Below are 21333 nucleotides of genomic sequence, written 5' to 3' on the forward strand. Positions count from 1 at the left end.
TAGGCAAGCACTCTACCACTGAGCTGGACCCCTGTTATAGTTTAGATCTGGACTGTCCCCCCAAGATCTCCTGCATTCGGAGGCAGAGCTTTTAGAAGGTAATTGGATCATGGTGACAATACATTCATCAGTGGACTGATCCATTGATGAGTTCCTAACTAAATGTGCTGCTAGAGCTAGGACCTGGTTGAAAGACTTGTGTTATTGGGGGTGTGCTTTTGAGGGTGTACCTCCTTCCCTGGCTCCTCTCTTCTCTCTCTGCTTCCTGGTTGCTATGGGGTAAGCAGCTTTCCTTCACCATGCCTTCCACCATGCCAGTCTGCCTTGGAGCCAACCAATTGTGGACTAAACCATGAGCCAAAATAAACCTCTCCTGCTTTAATTCATCAGTATAAAATATCTTGTCCCAGTGATGGGAAAATGACTAATACAGCTTCCAACCCTTGAAGTCAATTTCTTTTTTTTTTGTATTAAATTCTTTTATTGGTACATTGTAGGTATACAACACAATTACATTTCTCATTGGGAATTGTACCTTTACATAATGCATCTTGGTTCTTATTTTTTCCCCATGCCTAGCCCTCCCTTCACCCCCTCCACCCTTCCCTATTTACAAAGACTTTATTTCCATTTTTTCCATTTCTCATCATTTTTTCCTTTCCTTTCTTTCCTTTCCCCTGTGCCTCCCACTACCCCTACCACTTTGGGCCTTTTATTCCTATTATACATTATCGATTATTCATTCTAATCATTGCTACATTTTAGCTATACAATATAATGACATTCATCATTGGAAATTTGCACCTTTACATAGTCTCTCTTGGTTCTTATTTTTCACCCTTGCCCAGCCCTCCCTTCAACTCCTTCAGTCCTCCCTATTTACAAAGATTTTGTTCCTATTTTTCCATTTTCTCATATTAATCCCATTGCCTTCTATCATTTCCCCTAGGCCTCCCACTTCCTTCCCCTTTGCCCCTTTTCTTCCTATTTCACATTACCTATTATACCTTTTAGTCCTTATTTACACTTTCAGTTTCTCACACCAGAGAAACTATTCGGTATTTACACATGTGTGTCCTATTTATTTCACTTAAGAGTATTGCTTCAATGTGCATCCACTTAGCTATAAATGTCTCTAATTTCTCATTTTTTATGGCTGAGTAGTACTCCATTTTATTAAAAAAACACATTTTCTTTATCCAGTCTCCAGTTGATGGGCATTGGGGCTGTTTCCAAGTTTTAGCTATTACAAACTGCACTGCTATGAACATGGGTGCACATATATCACTGTGGTAAGATTCTTTTAATTCTTTGGGGAAGATCCCCAGCAGTGGAATAGTGGGGTCAAATGGGATTTCCAGTCCTAGTTCTTTGAGGTATGTCCATACTGATTTCCACAGTGCTTGCACCAGTCTACACTCCCACCAGCAGTGGAGCAGGGTTCCTCTTTCCCCACAACCCCGCCAGCATTTGTTATTGGTTGATTTCATGATAGCAGCCATTCTTTCTGGAGTGAAGTGGAATCTCAGCGTTGTTTTCATTTGCATATCTTGAATGACCAGTGATGTTGAACATTTTTTCATGTATTTATTTGCTATTTCTACTTCTTTGTGTGAGAAATGTCTGTTCATTTCAGATGCCCATTTTTGGATTGGGTCTTTAAATTTGGTAGGTCTGATCTTTTTAAGTTCTTTATAGATTCGAGATAGTAGACCTTTGTCTGAGGAAGAGCAGGTGAAGATATTTTCCCACATTGTGGGTTGTCTCTTCACACTGCTGGTGGTTTCTCTTGCTGTGCAGAAGCCTTTTAATAAGAAGAGATCCCACTTGTTGATTGTTTGTGCTAGTTCACGGGCAACTGAGGTTTTGTTCATAAAATCTTTTCCTAAACTGATGTCTTCAAGGGTTCTACCTAACCTCTGTTCCAACTGGTTCAGAGTTTCTATTTTAATATTTAGATCTTTAATCCATTTTGATTTTAGTTGAGTGCATGGTGAGAGATACAGGTCTAGTTTTAATCTTTGGCAAGTTGAAGCCCAATTTTTTCCAGCACCATTTATTAAAGAGGCTATCTTTCCTCCAATGAGGGTGTTTGGCTCCTTTGTTAAAGATGAGATGGCTGAGTGTGTCTGGCGTTGTTTCTGCATCTTCTAATCTGTTCCACTGGTCCTCAGGTCTGTTTCTTTGCCAGTACCATGCTATTTATATCACAGTAGCTTTGTAGTAGAGTGGCAGGTTGGGGATTGTGATACCCCCTGCCATGTCTCTGTTACCTAGAATTCCTTTTGCTATTCTGGGTCTCTTCTTGCTCCAAATGAAGTTTTGGATTGTTTTCTCAGGGTCTATGAAGTATGCTGGTGGGATCTCAGTTGGAATTGCATTAAATCTATATAGCAGTTTTGGAAGTATGGCCATTTTCACTATATTAATCCTTCCTACCCAGGAGCAGGGGATGTCTGTCCATTTTCTGATATCATCTTCAATCTCTCTTTTCAGAGTGCCATAGTTTTCAGAGAAGAGGTCTTTGATTTCTTTTGTTAGGATGATTCCTAGGTATTTCAGTTTTTTGGATGCTATTGTGAAAGGAATTATTTGCCCTATTTCTCTCTCAGTGAGTCTGTCATTTGTGTAGAGGAAAGCTATTGATTTTTGTGTGTTGACCTTGTAACCAGCTACTTGGCTGAATTTGCTTATTAAGTCTAGAAGACTTTTGGTGGAGTTCTTGGGGTCTTCTATATAGAGTATCATGTCATCGGCAAAAAATGACAATTTGACTTCTTCATTTCCTATCTTTATTCCTTTCATTTCTTTCTCTTGTCTAATTGCCATGGCTAATGTTTCCAGAACTATATTGAACAAGAGTGGTGATAGTGGACATCCTTGTCTTGCTCCTGATTTTTGTGTGAAGGATTTCAGTTTTTGACCATTTAGTATGATATTGGCTGTTGGTTTTTCATAGATGGCTTCTATCAGTTTGAGGTGGAGACCATCTATTCCAATTTTTTGTAGGGTTTTTATCATAAATTCATGTTGGGTTTTGTCAAATGCTTTTTCTGTGTCTATGGAGATAATCATATGGTTTTTGTCCTTGGCTCTATTGATATATTGTATTACATTAATTGATTTTCATATATTGAACCATCCTTGCATCCCTGGGAAGAATCCCACTTGATCAGGGTGTATGATCTTCTTGATGATCTTCTGCATTCTGTTTGCCAGTATCTTATTAAGGAATTTTGCATCTATGTTCATTAGTGAGATTGGCCTATAGTTCTCCTTTTCGGTTGGGTCTTTCTCTGCTTTGGGGTTCAAGTTGATGCTTGCTTCCAGGAATGAATTTGGGAGTATTGCTTCCCTTTCAATTTCATTGAAGAGTTTAAACAGTAGTGGCAGTAGTTCCTCTCTAAATGTCTTGTAGAATTCAGCAGTGAAACCATCAGGGCCTGGGCTTTTCTTAGTTGATAAGTTTTTAATTACATTTTCAATTTCATTGGTTGATATTGGGTTGTTCAGAATTTTTAGGTCTTCTTCATTCAACTTTGGTAATTCATATGTATCTAGGAATCTGTCCATATCTTCTGTGTTGTCCATCTTATTGGCATATAGGTTCTAGAAGTAGGTATTGATGATCCTCTGTATTTCTGCTGGGTCTGTTGTAATTTCACCCTTTTCATTCCTAATTGCATGGATTTGGACCTTTTCTTTCCTTTTTCTGACAAGGTTGGCTAAAGGTTTGTCAATTTTGTTGATTCTTTCAAAGAACAAACTCTTGGCTTCATTGATTTTTTGTATCGTTCTCTTAGTCTCCATTGCACTGATTTCTCCTCTGATCTTTATAATTTCCTCCCTTGTATGAGCTTTGAGGTTGTCCTGCTCTTCTTTTTCTAGAAGCTTGAGGTTCAGCATCAGGTTGTTTAATTGGGCTCATCCTGTTTTCCTAATATGCATATTCACTGCTATGAATTTCCCTCCTAAGACTGCTTTCATTGTGTCCCATAGATTCTGATATGTTGTATTGTCATTGTCATTTAATTGAAGGAACTCTCTGATTTCTTCTTTAATTTCCTCTGTGACCCATTGGTTATTCAGAAGTGTGTTGTTCAATTTCCACATGTTTATGAAATTTTTTGAGTTTCTTTTGCTATGGATCTCCAATTTCATTGCATTATGGTCTGATAATATACAGGGGATAACTTCAATTCCTTTGCACTTACTTAAACATGTTCTATGTGTGAGTATGTGGTCTATTTTGCAGAATGACCCATGTGCAGCTGGGAAGAATGTGTATTCTGATTTTGTGGGGTGGAAGTCTCTGTGAACATCTGTTAAGTTCATTTGTTCAAGAGTTCGATTGAGTTCTAGTATTTCATTACTTATTTTTAGTGTAGTTGATCTATCTATCTGTGACAGTGGGGTGTTGAGGTCCCCCACTACAATTGTATTAGTGCATATATGACTTTTCATGTCCATTAGTATTTGTTTTATATAGTTGGGTGCACTAGTGTTTGGTGCATAGATATTTATGATTGTCATCTCTTCCTCTTGGATTCTTCCCTTTACAAGGATGTAGTGTCCTTCTTCATCTCTCTTAATCAGTGTTGATTTGAAATCTACTTGATCTGTCAAGAGGATAGCTACTCCTGCTTTTTTTTGGGTTCCTGTCACATGGAGTATTGTTTTCCACCCTTTAACTTTCAGTCTATGAGTTTCCTTTTGAATTAAGTGTGTTTCTTGTATGCAGCACATTGTTGGATTTTGCTTCTTGACCCATTCTGCCAGTCTATTTCTTTTGATTGGTGAATTGAGACCATTAACATTGATGGTTATAACTGAAATGTATTGACAACGTTGCCATGACCTTTTCTTTTTGTTGGGTTCTCCCCCTTTGCATTTAATTTCTTGTCATGCCAGATGGGTTCATTCTGCTTTGCTTTCTGGGGTTGTGATCCTCAATGTCTGTTCCTAGGATATTATGTAAAATTCTTTAGAGTGCTGGTTTGGTATTCACGAAGTTCCTAAGGTGCTCTTTGTCATGAAAGTATCTTATTTCTCCATCCATTTTGAAAGATAGTTTTGCAGGGTACATCAATCTGGGTTGAAGGCTGTTTTCTTTTAGGGCTTGGAATATGTCACTCCAAGCTCTTCTTGCCTTGATGGTTTGTGTTGAGAAGTCTGCTGTGATTCTGATGGGCTTTCCTTTGTATGTGATTTGTTTCTTTTCTCTAACTGCTTGTAGGACTTTGTTCTTCTGTTGTGTTTCTGGAATCTTAACAATTATATGCCTATGTGTATTTTTTTGATCAAGGCTATTTGGAGTCCTATATGCCTCACTTATCTGTATGTCAAGCTCTTTTCCCCTGCTTGCAAAGTTTTCTGCCATTATTTCTGTGAAGAGATTTTTTATGTCATCTCCACTCTCTCCTGTTTCTTCATTGAGCCCAATCAGTCTTGTGTTTTTCTTCTTTGCATCATCTAGCAGCTGCTGGATTGATTTCTCATGTTCCCTTATAATTTTGAAGCAATTTTTCTTTTCCTGGTCACTAATTGCAATCTTATCTTCTATATCTGAAATTCTGTCCTCACATTGGCTCATTCTGCTGTGTAGACTTTCAGTGGAGTTTTTCATCTCCTGGAAATCTATTTGCATGTGTTTCATGAATTCCATTTGTTTCTTATGTTGGGATTTCATCATGTTCCTCAGCTCCTCTCTAGATTTATTAATCATGTCTTGCACTAAGGGCACAATTTCTCCTGTTATCTGAGAAATTATTTCTGATTTCATTTTTTCCAGATCCCCTTTTGTTGCCAGTTCAGTGGGTCCAGGTGGTTGAGTATCAGAGTGTTCCATCTCATTTCCCTTTGGGGTTGCTCTAGGTGATCTGGAAGTCTGGTTTTGAGATTTATTTACGTGTTTTCTCATTTCGACTGGGACAGGGGGCTCTTAGTGCCTGCACGGATTATCTCCTCTGAGGTGGGTGCGGTGGGACAGGGGCCAGGAGCAGCGGGAGGGATGGTGACCCAAAAGCCCTTTCCTGTGGTCTGGGAGCAGCCAGAGGGATGGTGCCCGGGAAACCCCTTCCTCTGGACCAGGAGCAGTGGGATTGTTGCTCAGAAGCCCCTCCCTCTGGGCTGGGAGCAGCGGGAGGGATGGTGACCGGGAAGCCCCTTCCTCTGGACCAGGAGCAGTGGGACGACGGCTCAGAAGGCCCTACCTGTGGGCCAGCAACAGTGGGACTCAGTACCTTGGTCTCGTGGTCTGGTGTCCTCTGCGCCTTTGTAATGTGGAATCAGGTGGCTGCCTGTCTGCAGTGGGGTGATTCGTTGTCTTCCGCGTGACTCAGGACCTCGGTAGGGCGTGCACAGACTTGCCTGTCTGCAGCGGGCTGATTCGGCGTGTGTTCCCTGCGACTGGGGACCTCGGCAGGGTGTGGGCAGACTGGGCAGACCTGCCTGTCTGCAGCAGGGTGATTCGGAGTGTTCCGCGGGACTGGGGACCTCGGTAGGGTGTTTGAAGTCAATTTCTTATGGATAGGAAATAGTTTTAGCTTGACGATCTCTTTCCGTCAGTTGGAGTGTTTAGACAATTTATAACAAAATTACTGACATGAATGGAGTTAGCTCTACCCTGTTATCTTGCTGTTTGTTTTCTACTTGTTCCATCTGTTCCTTCTCCCTTTTCTCATTTCTCTTTTTGGATTTCTAGAGTAATTTTCAGTACTCTATCGATGTTCCTGACTTATTAGCTATGCCTTCTATTTTTAATATATGTTTTTAAAATTATCTCATCAATTTTGCCTTCAAATAGTATCATATCACATCATATATAAGAACCTTACACTTGCATTTTTTTCTCACATGTTTGTGTTATGATTATCATATGTTTTACTTGGATATATATTATCCAGGTAAAAGAATTCCGTAACTCATTTTTATTTCTTTGCTTCAGAGATTCAATTATTTTTAGAATAATTGAAGATTTAAAAAAAAACCTGAATCTTGTCTGGCATGGTGGAGCGCACCTGTAATGCTAGCACTCTGGGAGGCTGATACAGGAAGATTGCAAGTTAGAGCACAGTTTAGGCAACTTAATAGCTTAGGGAGAACCTGAATGAACGTAAGGACTAGGAATGCAGCTCAGTGTGAAGGTCCTGAGTTAAATTCCCATACTTCAATAAAACAAAACAGAAAAAGAGTCTAACAAATATGAAGCTTTTCATTTTGTAGTGTTGTTGTAAATTAACATTTTTTATCACTTTCTATTTGAAGAAACTTCTTCAACCTTTCCTATAGTATTTGTTTTCTGACAGGACTCCTTCAGTTATTTCTCCTCTGAAAAAAGTGCATCATTTTTAATTTTTAAGTTATTTTCACAAGATAAAGAATTCTAGATTGATGTCTTATTTCACCATATAAATTACATCACATTGTTATTTTTTGATTGCATTACTTCTGAAAATTCTTCAGTCAAGGGCAAAGGCAAGAAAAAGGGGGGATGAAATTAATGAACATACACTATTTATTTTGAAACTCTCTCCAAAAATGAGAAACCAGGAGAAGGCAAGGAGAGTGTTGGGGAGGGAATGATTAAAATATGTTATGTGCATGTACAAATCTGCCAAAATGAAACTCATTAATTTATATGACAAATATGTGAGGGAAAAAATTCTACAGTCAATATATATGTGTGTATTGTCTTTTTTCCCTCTGGTTATCTTTATAACTTTTCACTTTATCGTGAGTGTTCAATGACTTGTGTACAATATGTCCTGGTGTGGTTTTCTTATGTTTATCTCACTTGACATTCTTGAATTTACAGATTTCATCAAATATGGAAACATTTGGTCATTGTCTTTTCAGATATTTTCATCTTCTTTTTGGGGGAGAGTTTTAATCAAAAAGCCTAGTAAAAATGCAAAACTTTATAGGTTGAATGCCAAGAGTTTTAAATTTACTTGATTTTTTTTCCACTTTATAAATCTGAAAGGCAGAATCTTGTGGCCATTAATAACATAAATTCTGGGCTCAGAGTGCCTACTTTTGAATCCCTGCTCGAAGGCAGTATAACTTTGGGCAAGTTTGTTAGCTACATTCCTTTTTTTTCTGCTTCTTTCCTCTCCCTCTCCCTCCTCTTCTTCCCCTTTTCTCCTCCTCATCCTTCCTCTCCCCTCATCTTTCCCCTTTCCCCCCAGTGTGGGCTGTGTAATTACTGTGTGACCTTAACAAGTGATTAAATCTTAGCTTCCTCAAATTTAGGAGGAAATATTAGTAATACCTATCTCATAGGTTCATTGTGGGGGGAGCAAAGATTCTCAAAATGCATGGTAAGTACATCATGCTGATAGCTTGGCCCGTCTCACATCAATTTTCTTTACTACTTTGACACATTTTCCTTATTTTCTGCATTGTGTATGTTGTAGAGCTCTTACTACTATGAATTTGTGGGATGCATCTAGTTTTTAAACTGATTGGTGCGCTCAAAATCCAAGATACAATTAAGCCTATTTCCTGTCAGATGATCATCTCTGATGAGTGGAAAGACCTGAAATCAGGGAACATTTGAGGAAGAAAAAGAGTCTAGATGGGAAGATCTTTGTCCTTCACGTCTTAGATCCATTCTTAATGTATGTGGGTGCTCCTTCAGTATGATAAACCCAGAATTGCTTTTGTAAGGAGGAGGACTAAGACATCCCTACAAGAAGGGATTATTTGCCACAGGAAAATAGAGCCTGGATTTCCTTCCGATTTCCTTCCCTTCGCCTCTCCTTTCTTGTGTAGTTAGTTACTCACTGGCATTATGTACAGGACAGAGAAAGCTTTCTTGTCTTCAGACCAGGGATACAAATGCCCTTACACAAGTGACCAATAGGAATCTAAGTTTTTTTTTTTTTTTTTTTGTCATGTTTCTATTCACTCTTTGGTATACTCACAGAAAGACCTCATTTATAAGTGGCCCAGAGTTATTTTCAAAATACATTTTTTTAAGGAAAACTGGAATGAAAACCAAATACTTCCTTTAAAATTTTTATTTGAGCAAAATAATATGTTTAATTTTAGTTAAGACAGAAATAATTCTAACTTCTCAGCATAAAAATGTTAGGAACCAACCTACACAACAGCCTCCAAAAGGTATGCTTTTGACACTGGCCTATTTTCAAACTTAATAATAGAATCAAGCAAAAATTGATAGTAAAGGTTTACATTTTGTATTATCATTTATCTCCATCATCATTTATCTGTGGCCTGTAGACTTTTACCTTATTTTATGATGAATATTACCATGTAGTGGTACTCTGAGAACGTAGAATATATGCATAAATATTTATTAAACTGAAGTGGATTGTTAAACACCATTAAACACATCATTCCTAACAACCAAACCAGCTATTGCTTTTCAGCCTTTTGGTGACATGCTGTAGCTGGATATCATATTCAAGTTGGTTAGGTCCTTGGAAGAAATAATAGTGTCCTAAAAATGAAAACAAATCTTTTAATTTTCCCCTTTGTATTTCTTTAAATACCTATATCTGTTTTTACAGATTGCCTAGATTAGATGAGATATGATTGAAGAATATAAATGTTGGGGACCTTTGACAGTGTATCTTGCCTCCACATATCTACCCACTCTCAATCACACTCTGAGAGAAGGACTCAAGAGATGTACTGGACCTAGATAGGGCACACAGGGGCCTTGATAGAGAAAAAGTGACTGGAGTAAAAATGTTAAATATTGGCCCATTGAAAATTTTGCTTAGGCTGAATTTGGAGATGTTCACGACAAAATTGAACTTCTCTCATCCCACTGTCAGTCCCAGTCTATGAGAGCCTATAAGGATAGAAAGAACTGAAATAGGGTAAAGACTGCAAGGTCTAGGAGAGTATGAGGTTCCAGGCTGGCCTGAGCTCCATTGACTTATGCTTATATGTCATACCGTGCAGCTGATGTGGTCATGGGAAATTCTAGAGTCTCAGACATGGGGAAAATAGCAGCGAGTTCATTCCTTCTGCCTGCCAGAGTGTCCTAGGAGTATACCATTGGTTGTCCCAGTCTTGACCATTCCCTTCTAGCCTATCCTGAGTCAAGTACAGAGTGAGTTTTCCCTCTATGGCCCTATGGAGAATTGCAGAGTCCTGTCCCTTTCTAATATGAAGCCCATCCATAATCTGATTTTGAAGGCATTATAGTGTTTTAAAATAGGATTTCCCAACCTGGTTGTGGTACTTTGGGAGGCTGAAGCAAAAGGATCATATGTTCAAGACCAGTCTCAGCAATTTAGTGACTTAGCAAGACCCTACTTCAAAATTTAAAAAAAAAATTCTTTTAAAGGGTTGGAAATATAGTGCAGTACAAAGGCCCTGAGTTTTAATCCCTATTTTCATAGATAGATAGATAGATGATAGATAGGATTTCCAATGTCTTCATGGTCTCTTAATCTACTTACTTTTGAAGTAGAATGCTGCATCAATTTTAGGCCCAACTCCTAGGAAGTCCTGTGTAATCATTTGGGGAAAATTGGGGTCCATGAACTTTCTCCTTTCATCATATCTGAGCAAAGAAATAACCAACAGGAACTTAATCAGAAAATGGACTTTATGACATGAATTACAAACCTAACTTCTGTCCTGAAAGGCTCTTCATGAAAGGGTTTAACTGAACTGATGAATGTGACCAAGGACTGAAATAGTTTGCTCATTTACTAAAAGTCCCTTTAGGACTCCAATCTTAGGCTTCTTGACTCTAGTTGAGCTCTTTGCCAATACCCCACAATGCTTCTCCCAGTGCTTGATTCTCTGTTACAGAGCCTGGCACTGGAGGTGATTTGGTACACTACAGTCCCCCTCTGACCCAGTTATTTGGCTGCCTGTTATTGCCTTCTTTTCAAAGCTTTCTACTGAGACAGAAACCAATGATTTTTATCCCAATAAGATAATAGAAGGCAAGGGTTTAAGAGCCATGGAACTAAAAGGATTTATATATACATGTCAGAAAGAAATGAAAGACAAACCATTTTATCATATCCAGGCTATGTAGGTCCCAGAGTTTTTCTTAAGTTCTCTTTTACCCATGAGTAAAAAGAATTTTGTTTCTCTCTAGACTTCTAAGTAGCAACTGAATCTACCTGTTATCAATTTAGTTCTTGAAATATCTATTGCTTGTCATGACTGTGACAATTGTAGGCCCTCTGTTTCTGGTCTTCTAGGGAAAGAAAAATCCTGGGCCAGGTGGATTCAAAAAAGTAAACACAGGCTCTGCTCAGAATTGAAATGTTAATAATAGGCTATGAATTACACAAGTTTGTGAGCTCTTCAGAAAGTCTTATTTGTTAAAATCAAAAGTTCTTTTTCTCAGGCTGTGGGTGCAGTTCAGTGGTAGAGTATTTGCTTACCATGCTCAAGGCCCAGGATTTGACCTCCAGGAAAAAAAAAAGTTCTGTTTCTCAATTATGGTAAAGGCTGGTTGTCAATCTCACGTCGTAATCATATGGTTTTCAACTGAAGTTAAGTGTTGAATTTTATATGTTTAAGAAAAAATAGAGCTGATAATGTAACCTTCTTAATGCATTCTATTATGCCTATGTCAGCCTCACAAGCAATCTGGGAAACGATTGGTTTCCTCAGAAGAGGCTATAGGGCAGTAGTGGCAAACCTATGGCACACATGCTGCAGTGGACTCTTTGTATCACTGAAAGCTCTAAAAGGTTTGCCATCCCTGGTATGGAAGATCCTATCCTAGTTCAAAATTAGACTCTGGAGAGAAAACCAGACAACTGCTCAAATGAGCTCCTGGCTTTGTCTGATCATCTGATTTCCTGTTAGGGTAGCCTGCCTAAACATCCTATCAAAGGGTGGCTTCCTGATTGTGTCTTTTAGGTCCAGTAATTACGGAAAAGAGTCTGAAAATTCATACACTCTCCAAAATGACTAGAGATTAAATAATAGGTCTCATATATCTATGACACTATTTTCCAGTGTTTCCACTATAATTAATAACATAACATTTTATTTGAAGTATTTTTAAAATTTGTGAAACCGCCCCCCCTTTGTATGTTGGGGATTGAACCCAGTTCCTCATACATGCCAGGCAAGCACTCTAAGCTACACCTTTAACCAAAAATGTCTTATTAAAAACACAGTATGTATGATATCATGTATCAGAAACCAAAAGCACAGAAAAGAAAACTAGGTTGACAAATAACTATTTCAGTCTTGTGTTTTCTTGAGCCCTTTCTCAGGAAGGTCAAGGTTTTTTGAGGTCTTGCATAGAAAGACTACCTTCTGGAAGACTTCATTCTATTTCTGTTTCACAAATCTTAGAAGTCAGAGTACCAATCATTAAAGCTCACCTCCAATATAGATCATCTGCAAAGAAGTAAGTCTTATAGTTAAATGGGTTGAAGAGAGCTGCATCAATTTTTTTCACATTAGGGGGTAAGCCCAGAGAATATATGCTCCTGGGATAGTATGGCTGTGGTCTCAAATTACTAATTAACCAGTACTTATCATCTGTGAAGACAAAGAAAAATGGTATAATAGAATTATATAGACAAAGTAATATGAACTACTGACTTACTACAGGCATCATACTTTACTTGTTTTTCCTTGAACAAGGTCTATCTTCTATGGTTTCATGTACCCCCCACCACGGGTATTATTATCTTATAATTTACAAACTTTCTTCAAAAGTTGTGCATATTTACTGTACAGTTAAGCTATTGTAACAGTTCAGAGCCACTTTTAATAAAATGAGGGGTACATTTTGGTCTACATCCATAAAAAGTAATAATATTTCTAAATTCATTCTTTTCCTTAAAGTATATTCAATGGCAAAACTAAACATTGGAATTACCTTTAAAAAGATAAACTTGATTTCCGGCTTCAATCTCATAAGCAGCTTGAATGCCATATGCCAAGTTTGGCCATAAGGAAGAAATTAAGCTAACTCTGACTGTTGGTTCCTCAGCAAACTTCCACCAGAAGAACCTGCCATGAATGACATTTAACACATGTTAAAACTTGTTGCATACTCAAACTCCCTGATATGGGAATGGCAAAGAACTGTGAAATGGTTTAATATTTCTTTCCATTATTTTCACATTCTATTCTATAGGTTTCTCTCTAGGAGAACCACAATGAAAAGATCTTACTTAACTCTTTGTTCATGACAATGACTCTAACAGGCAACTTCTTCCAATCCAAGGATACAAGGTGCTAGTCTGAGCCTCAATCTACCTGCCAGTTTTCTAACTGGAAGGAAGACATCTAATCTCAGATGTCTGTTTTGTAATCTCACAAATGAGGACTATTGGTCCTATCAACCAAATATTAATCTTCTCCATTGTCCCTACATATTTCAATCTGTGTTTCAAGACATAAACTGTTAGGTATCCTGGGATTCTCTTCTCTATATCCTTTATATTCAAGAAATACATAGAACTCTTTCATAGCCTTAGTTCCAGACTTCACCATTTTTAATCTATGATTAAAATAGTTGAGCTTCTCTGCTTCTTGTCTTCTAACAAATTCATTCTCTGTGTGTGTGTGCACGCGCCTAGCCTTTTCACTGAGCTACATCTCCTGTCTCCTTAATTTGAGATAAGGCCTTGCTAAATTGCCCAGTCTAGGCTTGATTATGGGATCCTCCTGACTGAGCCACTCAGAATACTGGGATTATAGGTGTGCACCATCATGCATGGCTTACAAATTCATTTTTTATTTGCACCTATTTTCTAGTTAAAATACAGACACAACTGCACTGCTTTCCTGCTTCAAAATCACCAAGATCTTTTCATTGCCTACTGAATAAAGTTCAAGTCCCTGCTTACAATTTTCATCTATTTCATTCTCTCTCTCTCTCTCTGTCTCTCTTTCCTATTAAGGACAGGGCTTTTAATACTAATTAGATATGAAAATGATCCTACCGGTCTTTAAAGAAAACAATTTTATTTCCCATTTTAGTGACAGCATCAAAACGCAAGTCGAGGTCACAGGTAACTGGAGTTCTATGATTAGGATATAATGTTGGTTGGTGCTCTGCTGGACCCCCTGAAAATACATTTCAAGAAGCATTAGAAAAAAATCTTTGCATTTTGACCATAGCAGGAAAAACAATTTTTTAAGAAACAATTCATTTTCTAGATGAAAAATGCATGAAAATCAATTTAAGTTTTCTATAAAACTCATAAACATATGCTAAGAATTTTTCCCATATGGTTTCAATATCAATCATGGAGAATGGTTCGATCACTTTGATTTTCCTTTTCCAGTTGAATTATTTTCTCTTTGTGCCTTTTTCAATAATGTCAGATAGAAAGAACACCATACTTGAGGCCTCAGATCTTGCCTCATATCAACGCACTAGGTCTCATACCCTCATTAATGAGATGAAGATAATATTATTAGATTATTCATAAGAGTGAATAACTTTAGATGGCAAAATGATTAAGAAGTTCAACTCACCATAGAGGGACTGAATGCCACGTATGTCATCAGCAGAGAGCTGAAATGTGTTGGGATTAAGATAACCATAACTGGGAAACATTATGGCCTTTCGATCGCTGGAATGATGAAGCCCCAGGGAGTGGCCAATCTCATGAACAGCAACAAGGAATAGGTTTGTGCCTAGAGGAAACAAGCCCAAAGGAGTACAGCTGTGAAATACATTGTCATCTATTTTTAACTGACACAAAATTATACATATTTATGGGATATCATGTGATATTTTGATATTTGTGTACATTGTGTAATGTTCAAATGAAAGTGAATATATCTATCTCCTCAAATATTTATCATTTTGTGGTGAAACCATTCAAAATCCTTTCCTCTAGCTTTTTGAATGATACACTACATAATTGTTATCTATAATCACACTACTGTACAATAGTGTAGCAGAACTTCTTACTCTTATCTAACTGGTCTTATCCTCCCTCTCCCTAAATCTCTCCAGTTATACTGATAACTACCAGTATATTCTCAACTTTAATGAGGTTAGTTCTTTAGATTTCAGATATGAGTGAGATTGTGTGGTACTTGTCTTTTTGGGCCCAGATTTTTGCACTTAACATGACTTTCAGTTCTATCTATATGGCAGGATTTCATCTTTTTATGACTGAATATTATTTGATTTTATGTACCACTTTCTTTTTTCATTCATTAGTTGATGGACACCTATGTTTCCACTTCTTGCTTTGTACTTTTGAAAACAATAATGCGACATCTGATACAGTGAAAGGGAAGGATTTAAAAGGACTTAAAATCCTTTACTTATTTCCCCATTGTCTTGAATAGTGCTTCTCAACTTCAGCATTACTGATATTATAAGTCAGATAATTCTTTGTTGTCAGGTTGGTCCTTTGCATTAGATGTTTAGATATCTGTGTTTTACGACTAAATGCAAGTATGATCTCCCTCCAGTTTTGACAATGAAAAAGTGTCTCCAGATATTGTCAAAACATCTCGTTGGAGGTAAAGTTGCCTCCAGTTAAGGTCTACTGGATTGGTAGACAAGTGAAATACATTCTACTGAAGAACTTTTCATAGTAAGTCATAGATTTGTGAGTGGAGAGATAAACCTCCTCCTTGTTAGTGAGCCCATTTCAAAATCAAAAAAGGAAGAGCTGAGTTATTCTCTCCACTCTCCATAGTACTCTGGGAAGAGTAAACAAAGATTTTATAGTTTGTCTAAACCTGAATTTTTCCTACTCTTGATTCTTGTAACACTTTGTACAAAGCATCATCATTGGTCTTCATTTCCAAATAATGGATTTATGTTTGCATCCCATTTCTTATGATATTGCATGCCCAAGGGTAAGACTTTCATCTCTGTCTTCCAACATCCCATCGCTCAACATCATAATAGAAACTCAGTCTCATTAATTTAACCATTCTTTTAATTTACTGGGTCAAAAAATAGGCTGTGAATGAGTATTTTAAGTTAGAATTTTTATTAAAAAACCTTTTTGAAAGCATAGACTCAAGTCAATTAAAAAATAAGCCTAAGAGCTAGGAAATAAATATCCTAGCCTCAGCTTTTCCACAAACTAGCCACTAACATTCTCTTGGTCTCAACTTTTCTATCTCTACAGAGCTATATCAAGTTACTTTTCTAAGATATATTAGAATTCAAAAATATTCTTTGTGGCTAACCAACATGATTATTTCATTTCAGATGAAGAGCTTATGATTTCCAAATAACCTCGGATAAAACAGATACATTTCATATGTATGGATGAGGATTTTCAGTTCACTAAGTAGTTAATCCTATATGATTTGCTTTAATAGTAGAATTTGATAAGCCTTAGGCTATGTGTCAGATTAAAATAGCCTCTCTAATGGACATAGTGTCTATAAGAATATCGGCATGCAACATGGTACAGTATTGCCAGAGGGAGGATATTGAGTACACCATATTCTTGACTTTCTCCCTGTTTATTTTCCAAATGAGTGAGTTTTATAATCTAGAACTTCCAGTAGAGAGATTAAGAAGGCTTCTGATAGGGTGGTTTGAATTTTCTCATGCTAGTAATTCCTCCAAATAATAGACAAGCTTACTATCTGAGACATAGGATCCACTATCCACTCTCTTACTATCCTCTGAGACATAGGATGAGTAATTACAGTCAGTAAATGCACACAGGTACTGTTAAATAATTGGTTTGTTCTGAAAATTTTAGGCCAGGACTCTGCAACACTACATGACCATAATCGTGTGTTTCTCCATCCAGATCTCTAAATTCTTCTGGGGATTTTTTTTTGGGGGGGGCGGTGTACCGGGGATCGAACTTGGGACCTGGCACTTTCGAGGCAGGGCCCAGAACCACCGAGCTAAATCCCTGGCCCAAGATCTCTAAATTCTCTACAACTTTATTGTTCTGTGTCTCTACAAACCCAAGCAAGTGCCAAGTATCATATCATGAACCACACACAAAAACCTTATCCTATGTATTGGCTCACAGAGAGTTAATACTGGTGTTTGCTTTTGAGTTTATGGATTTTACTGTCAAACAAAAATAACAACTTTTACCTTTCCATAAATTTATACTAATGAACATTTTTATAGTTCATAGAATCCTCATAGATTGACTCTTAGAGATAATCTTTAAGCTAATCTAGTCCAAAAGCCTCAATTTTTAGGGAGTGAACTGTTAAATTTTATTTAGAAACATACTTATGATCAGAACAGGTTTTTCCATGCTATATTTGTTTATCAGAATGTCATCTTTAAAAATTAGGACATATTTTCAATTTTGTGTACTTTTTGTTTGCACTGTGCTTTTCTCTCCCTACCTGTGGAAGTTTTACTCCAGGTTTCTGCCTCATCAAAATGTGTGTCTCCTCCAATGCCAGATCCAGGTCCAAAAGCATGAGCTAAAATTCCACCTCTGCCATCAAAAGAGTTGAAGTCACCATGATCTGTTTTTTAAAATGAAAGGAAATTAGTTCTTCTGTACATGCTACAAATCATACCAAATTACACAGATGAAGTCCAGGTTCTTTACCTCCATAAGCAAAAACTATCATAATGTCAGCTTTGCCTACATTAATCTTTCTGAATTTCAGGGGGGTCACATCACTCCATACTTGAAAAGCTTTCTGAATGACATCATCAACATCCTGATGCCTCATGTCAGGAGTATAATTTTTGATTCTTTAAGAGAAAATATATGGAAACCATGTGTTAATTTTGCCTTAACACAATACTTTAGTCTTGCTACCACCTGTGGAGGATGAATCATTTCATAAATTAAGAATCCTGATTAAAATAATTGCTTCTTTAAGTACAAAACCCTTATTGCTTGGACAACTTTCTTTTAAACCAAAATTTAACTTAATTTCTCCTTACTTATGAGTTACAGGTCATCACTGAAGGATTTACTTTTACAGAAGCTTATACCTTTTGTTTCTCCTCCCAGGCTCAGTCTTATTCAACTTGACTATAAAACTTCTCCTGCCTCTTACTTATATTTATTTTATCTTCTTTCTCCTTTTATTTGCTCCTTTTGTACTTTGCTTTGGACTGACTGGGAAGCCAAACAATTAAAACTCTTCCTTGAGTGAATAGTCCTCCCTTCTAGAGATAATAAAATTTAACACAGAGATAGTGTTAGCAATTGAAGCAAGCTGTTTATCTATTTCCAGACAACAGGCTACTGTCTAAATAGGTCAGCATTCTAGATTTCAGACCAATGGGAAAGTAGAAAAATGCATGGCTTCATACACCTCCTTTACCTGTAGGTGATAAAATGCTTCCTCCACACCTGCCTCCCAGGCAGTGTTCTGAAATGTTGCAAGTCAGGCAATCCACATCGAGGTACATGCATCATCTTCAGAGTAGGTCTGTCCAGTTGCCCAGTCACTGTTAGCCCAAAGAACTTCTGCATTTGCTGGATTTTTTCCTCTAGAAAGTTTGAATTTAATTTCATTTTGTTCATTGGATTGCTCTCTGTTTCATTAAGGCCATAAAACTTTATCAAATATGTCTGTAAAAAAATACATTCAGTAATGCATAATCATACACAGAAAAGTTTCTGTTGGGATCTCTGTATATATGACTCAACTGCACACCAATGTTTTTGAGCCAGGTATTTTAATCACTGGTTTTTATTCTCTGGACAGTTATAATGAGAAAGGATTTTTAATTTTCTGTCCTAGCAAACACATATCATAAATTTTTAGAAAAATTTGTTCCTGGTAGCTCAGTAGAAAAATCTTCATGTTTCTACTACTTCAAACTTGTTTCTACTCAGTTGTAACTTGAAGAAAATCATGGCATTCTTTAAGAGATAGAATCTTTATTTTTAGGGTACATAAATTATAAATTTAAGTAGGGATAAAAACTTTTGGCTTTGTGGAATGTAGCTCAATAGTAGAGTCCTTGCCTAGTTTTGTGGCTTGTGTCTATATGTTCTCACAAAGCCCATGTGTCATCAGTGGGTTGTTACAGAGGTGGCTGAATCTAGAGTGTCTGATGCTGGGATTAAGTGTGTGATGCTGGGATCAAGAATGTGTGATTACTAAAGTAGTCCACTAATTTAGTATTTGTATTTTAGTATTAGTAATTAAGTATTCAGTAATTTAGTATTTAGTATTAGTCCAATAATTTAATTAAACTAATTAGTCACTGAACTAGTTAGGCATAGTTCTGGGTGTGGATAATGAGAAAGTCCACCCTAGGTGTGAGTGCTACTCACCCTAAGGGGATGTAGCCTGGATAGAATGAATATAAAGGACAGAAAGGGCTGCTGCTGTCTCTTGCTGCTTGCTGCTTTTGCTGCCTCCTACCTGTCTTCCACGCCATGAAGTGTTTTATCTCTTATGTGATGCTGCTCTGCCATACCACCCTGGCTTGGAGCCAGCCAAATATGAACTGAAACCTCGACAAACTGTGGCCCAAATTAAACTTCTCTTCTTTCAACTTTGGGCGTTGAGTAACCAAGACACCTAGCATATGCAAGACCCTGGGTTCTGTCCACAGTACTGCTAAACAAACAAACAAACAAAAACCCCAAACCCAAAACCTGACACAGTGAGCAACTATGATAAATTCAAAGCTAAAGTAATTTTGGAAAATAGAGCCAGGTATATACTCAGAAGACTGAAGAGCAAAGATCATCACATGATTTGGAAGACAGCCTGGGCAATATAGTAAAAACTTGTCTCAAAAAACTAAAATAAGAATGGAAAGTATTTTAGAAAATAAGAAATTAAGCTTTTAAATAGAAGAAAAGTTAATAAGTGAAAAATTATATTTAAAAAGTGCTTAAGAGTTTGGTGTGGTGCACACCTATAATGCCAGTACTCTGGGGGCTGATGTAAGAGGATCACCATGAGTTCAAGGCCATCCTGAACTCCATAGTGAGACCCTGTCTCAGAAAAACCAAAATAAGTAAATAAATATAAAAGAATTTAAAATGCTTATGAAGAATACCTGGGATGAATGAGAGTAAAGGGAATATGCTGAAACTGCTATAGGAGCTTAAGGTGGTTAAATTGGCCAAGTCATTGAATAAATTTCATATTATTAATTAGCATTAAATGACTGACATAAAATAAAATAATAGAAGTGAACCCCAATAATATGGCATTGATATTCCTTGGTCAAACATTTTTTAATACAAGGGATATATATCACCAATTTCATAACACTTCTTCAAAGCCAATGTTTCTTTTTTAAGTTCCTCTATGGCAAAGAAAAATCCAGTGCTAAAAATAGTCTCCTGCAACAGTTTTCAAATGACATTTTTCAAAATAAAACTAGCAAATGCAATAAATATTAAAGACAAAAATAAATTTAGATAAATTCTAAGTGTCAATCCTTACTTTAGCAGCTTCTGTATATTCTCTCATATTCGTATAATCGACGAGGACATTTCCAGATACAGTGACTGGCAGCACCAGAATCAGTAGAAGAAACTTCATTGTTGCTTCTCCCCTGAGAATGGCTTAGCTCAGTTTATGCTTCCCCTTAAATACAAGTTCCTTTACTGACCCTATTTATGTAACCCTTAGCCCAGACCATGAAATCCTTGGAGTGACTCACACTTTATATCATCTACCAGTTTACCTCAAAACCATGCAAGTAAAAGCATCACCTTATTTAACTAATTCTGGGTCAATTAGTGTCTGATCCATCACTCACCTAGGCATCTCAGAGTATATTTCTTAAAAAAGATAAGCAAGTCTCTACTTATATCCATTCTATAAAATAAGTGCTTGTAAAATAAAAACAAAAGCAAACCCAAGCATCTCAACTATAAAGATAACCTAAAATATATTTTTAGAAAGATTAGCATTCTCAATTTTCATTATAATACTTTCCCTATATTCATTATAGAGTAAATCAGTTTTAAAGTAAATTTTAAAAGACTACATAAATAATTTTTTTGCTGCAGTAGATGAATCCTCTTTAAACTGAAAAGAGAACTGTGATATAGAGATTTTACATTTAGCAAGGGAAAGTCATAACATCATCATAATTTGATGTTTCTTCTATATGTTGTGCAGGACCTAACTCTAATTCTATTATTTGAGATCTTTAGCCATCAAAACTGAAACCTAATCTGAAAAAAGTATCAAGAAAGGGCCAGGGATTTAGCTCAGTGGCAGCGTGCCTGCCTCAAAAGTGCAAGGTCATGAGTTTGATCCCCGGTAACCAAAAAAAAAAAATCAGAAGAGATATCAGAGGTGAACTTCCCCTGACTTTCAAATTGTCTAGAGTTGGCAGCATGAGGGTTAACACTGTCCATTCAACTTTAGGTGACAGGAAAAGTTTGCCTCTGCAATCCCTCCATGTCCTTATCAGTTCAGCTTTTTTCTCCCATGACCTACCTCTATCATTTC

At 37.0% G+C, this 21333-nt stretch overlaps 1 protein-coding gene across 1 annotated transcript; it reads right to left on the reverse strand.

Annotated features, from left to right (window-relative positions):
- Nucleotides 1-9010: 9010 nt before the first annotated feature.
- Nucleotides 9011-20452, reverse strand: Mmp12 (matrix metallopeptidase 12). The gene is made up of 10 exons (XM_021249023.2): nucleotides 20314-20452; nucleotides 18223-18473; nucleotides 17493-17641; nucleotides 17281-17406; nucleotides 14455-14616; nucleotides 13917-14040; nucleotides 12845-12978; nucleotides 12342-12501; nucleotides 10440-10543; nucleotides 9011-9466 (listed from the first exon to the last, which is right to left on the reverse strand). Exons 1-10 carry the CDS (start codon nucleotides 20410-20412, stop codon nucleotides 9366-9368), a joined length of 1410 nt encoding a protein of 469 aa, XP_021104682.1. The 5' UTR covers nucleotides 20413-20452; the 3' UTR covers nucleotides 9011-9365.
- Nucleotides 20453-21333: the final 881 nt, after the last annotated feature.

The sequence above is a fragment of the Heterocephalus glaber genome, unplaced genomic scaffold (genome assembly GCF_053883595.1).
Source record: "Heterocephalus glaber isolate CG9 unplaced genomic scaffold, H.glaber_assembly_v1.0 deba00001429, whole genome shotgun sequence".
Lineage (NCBI taxonomy): Eukaryota > Metazoa > Chordata > Mammalia > Rodentia > Bathyergidae > Heterocephalus > Heterocephalus glaber.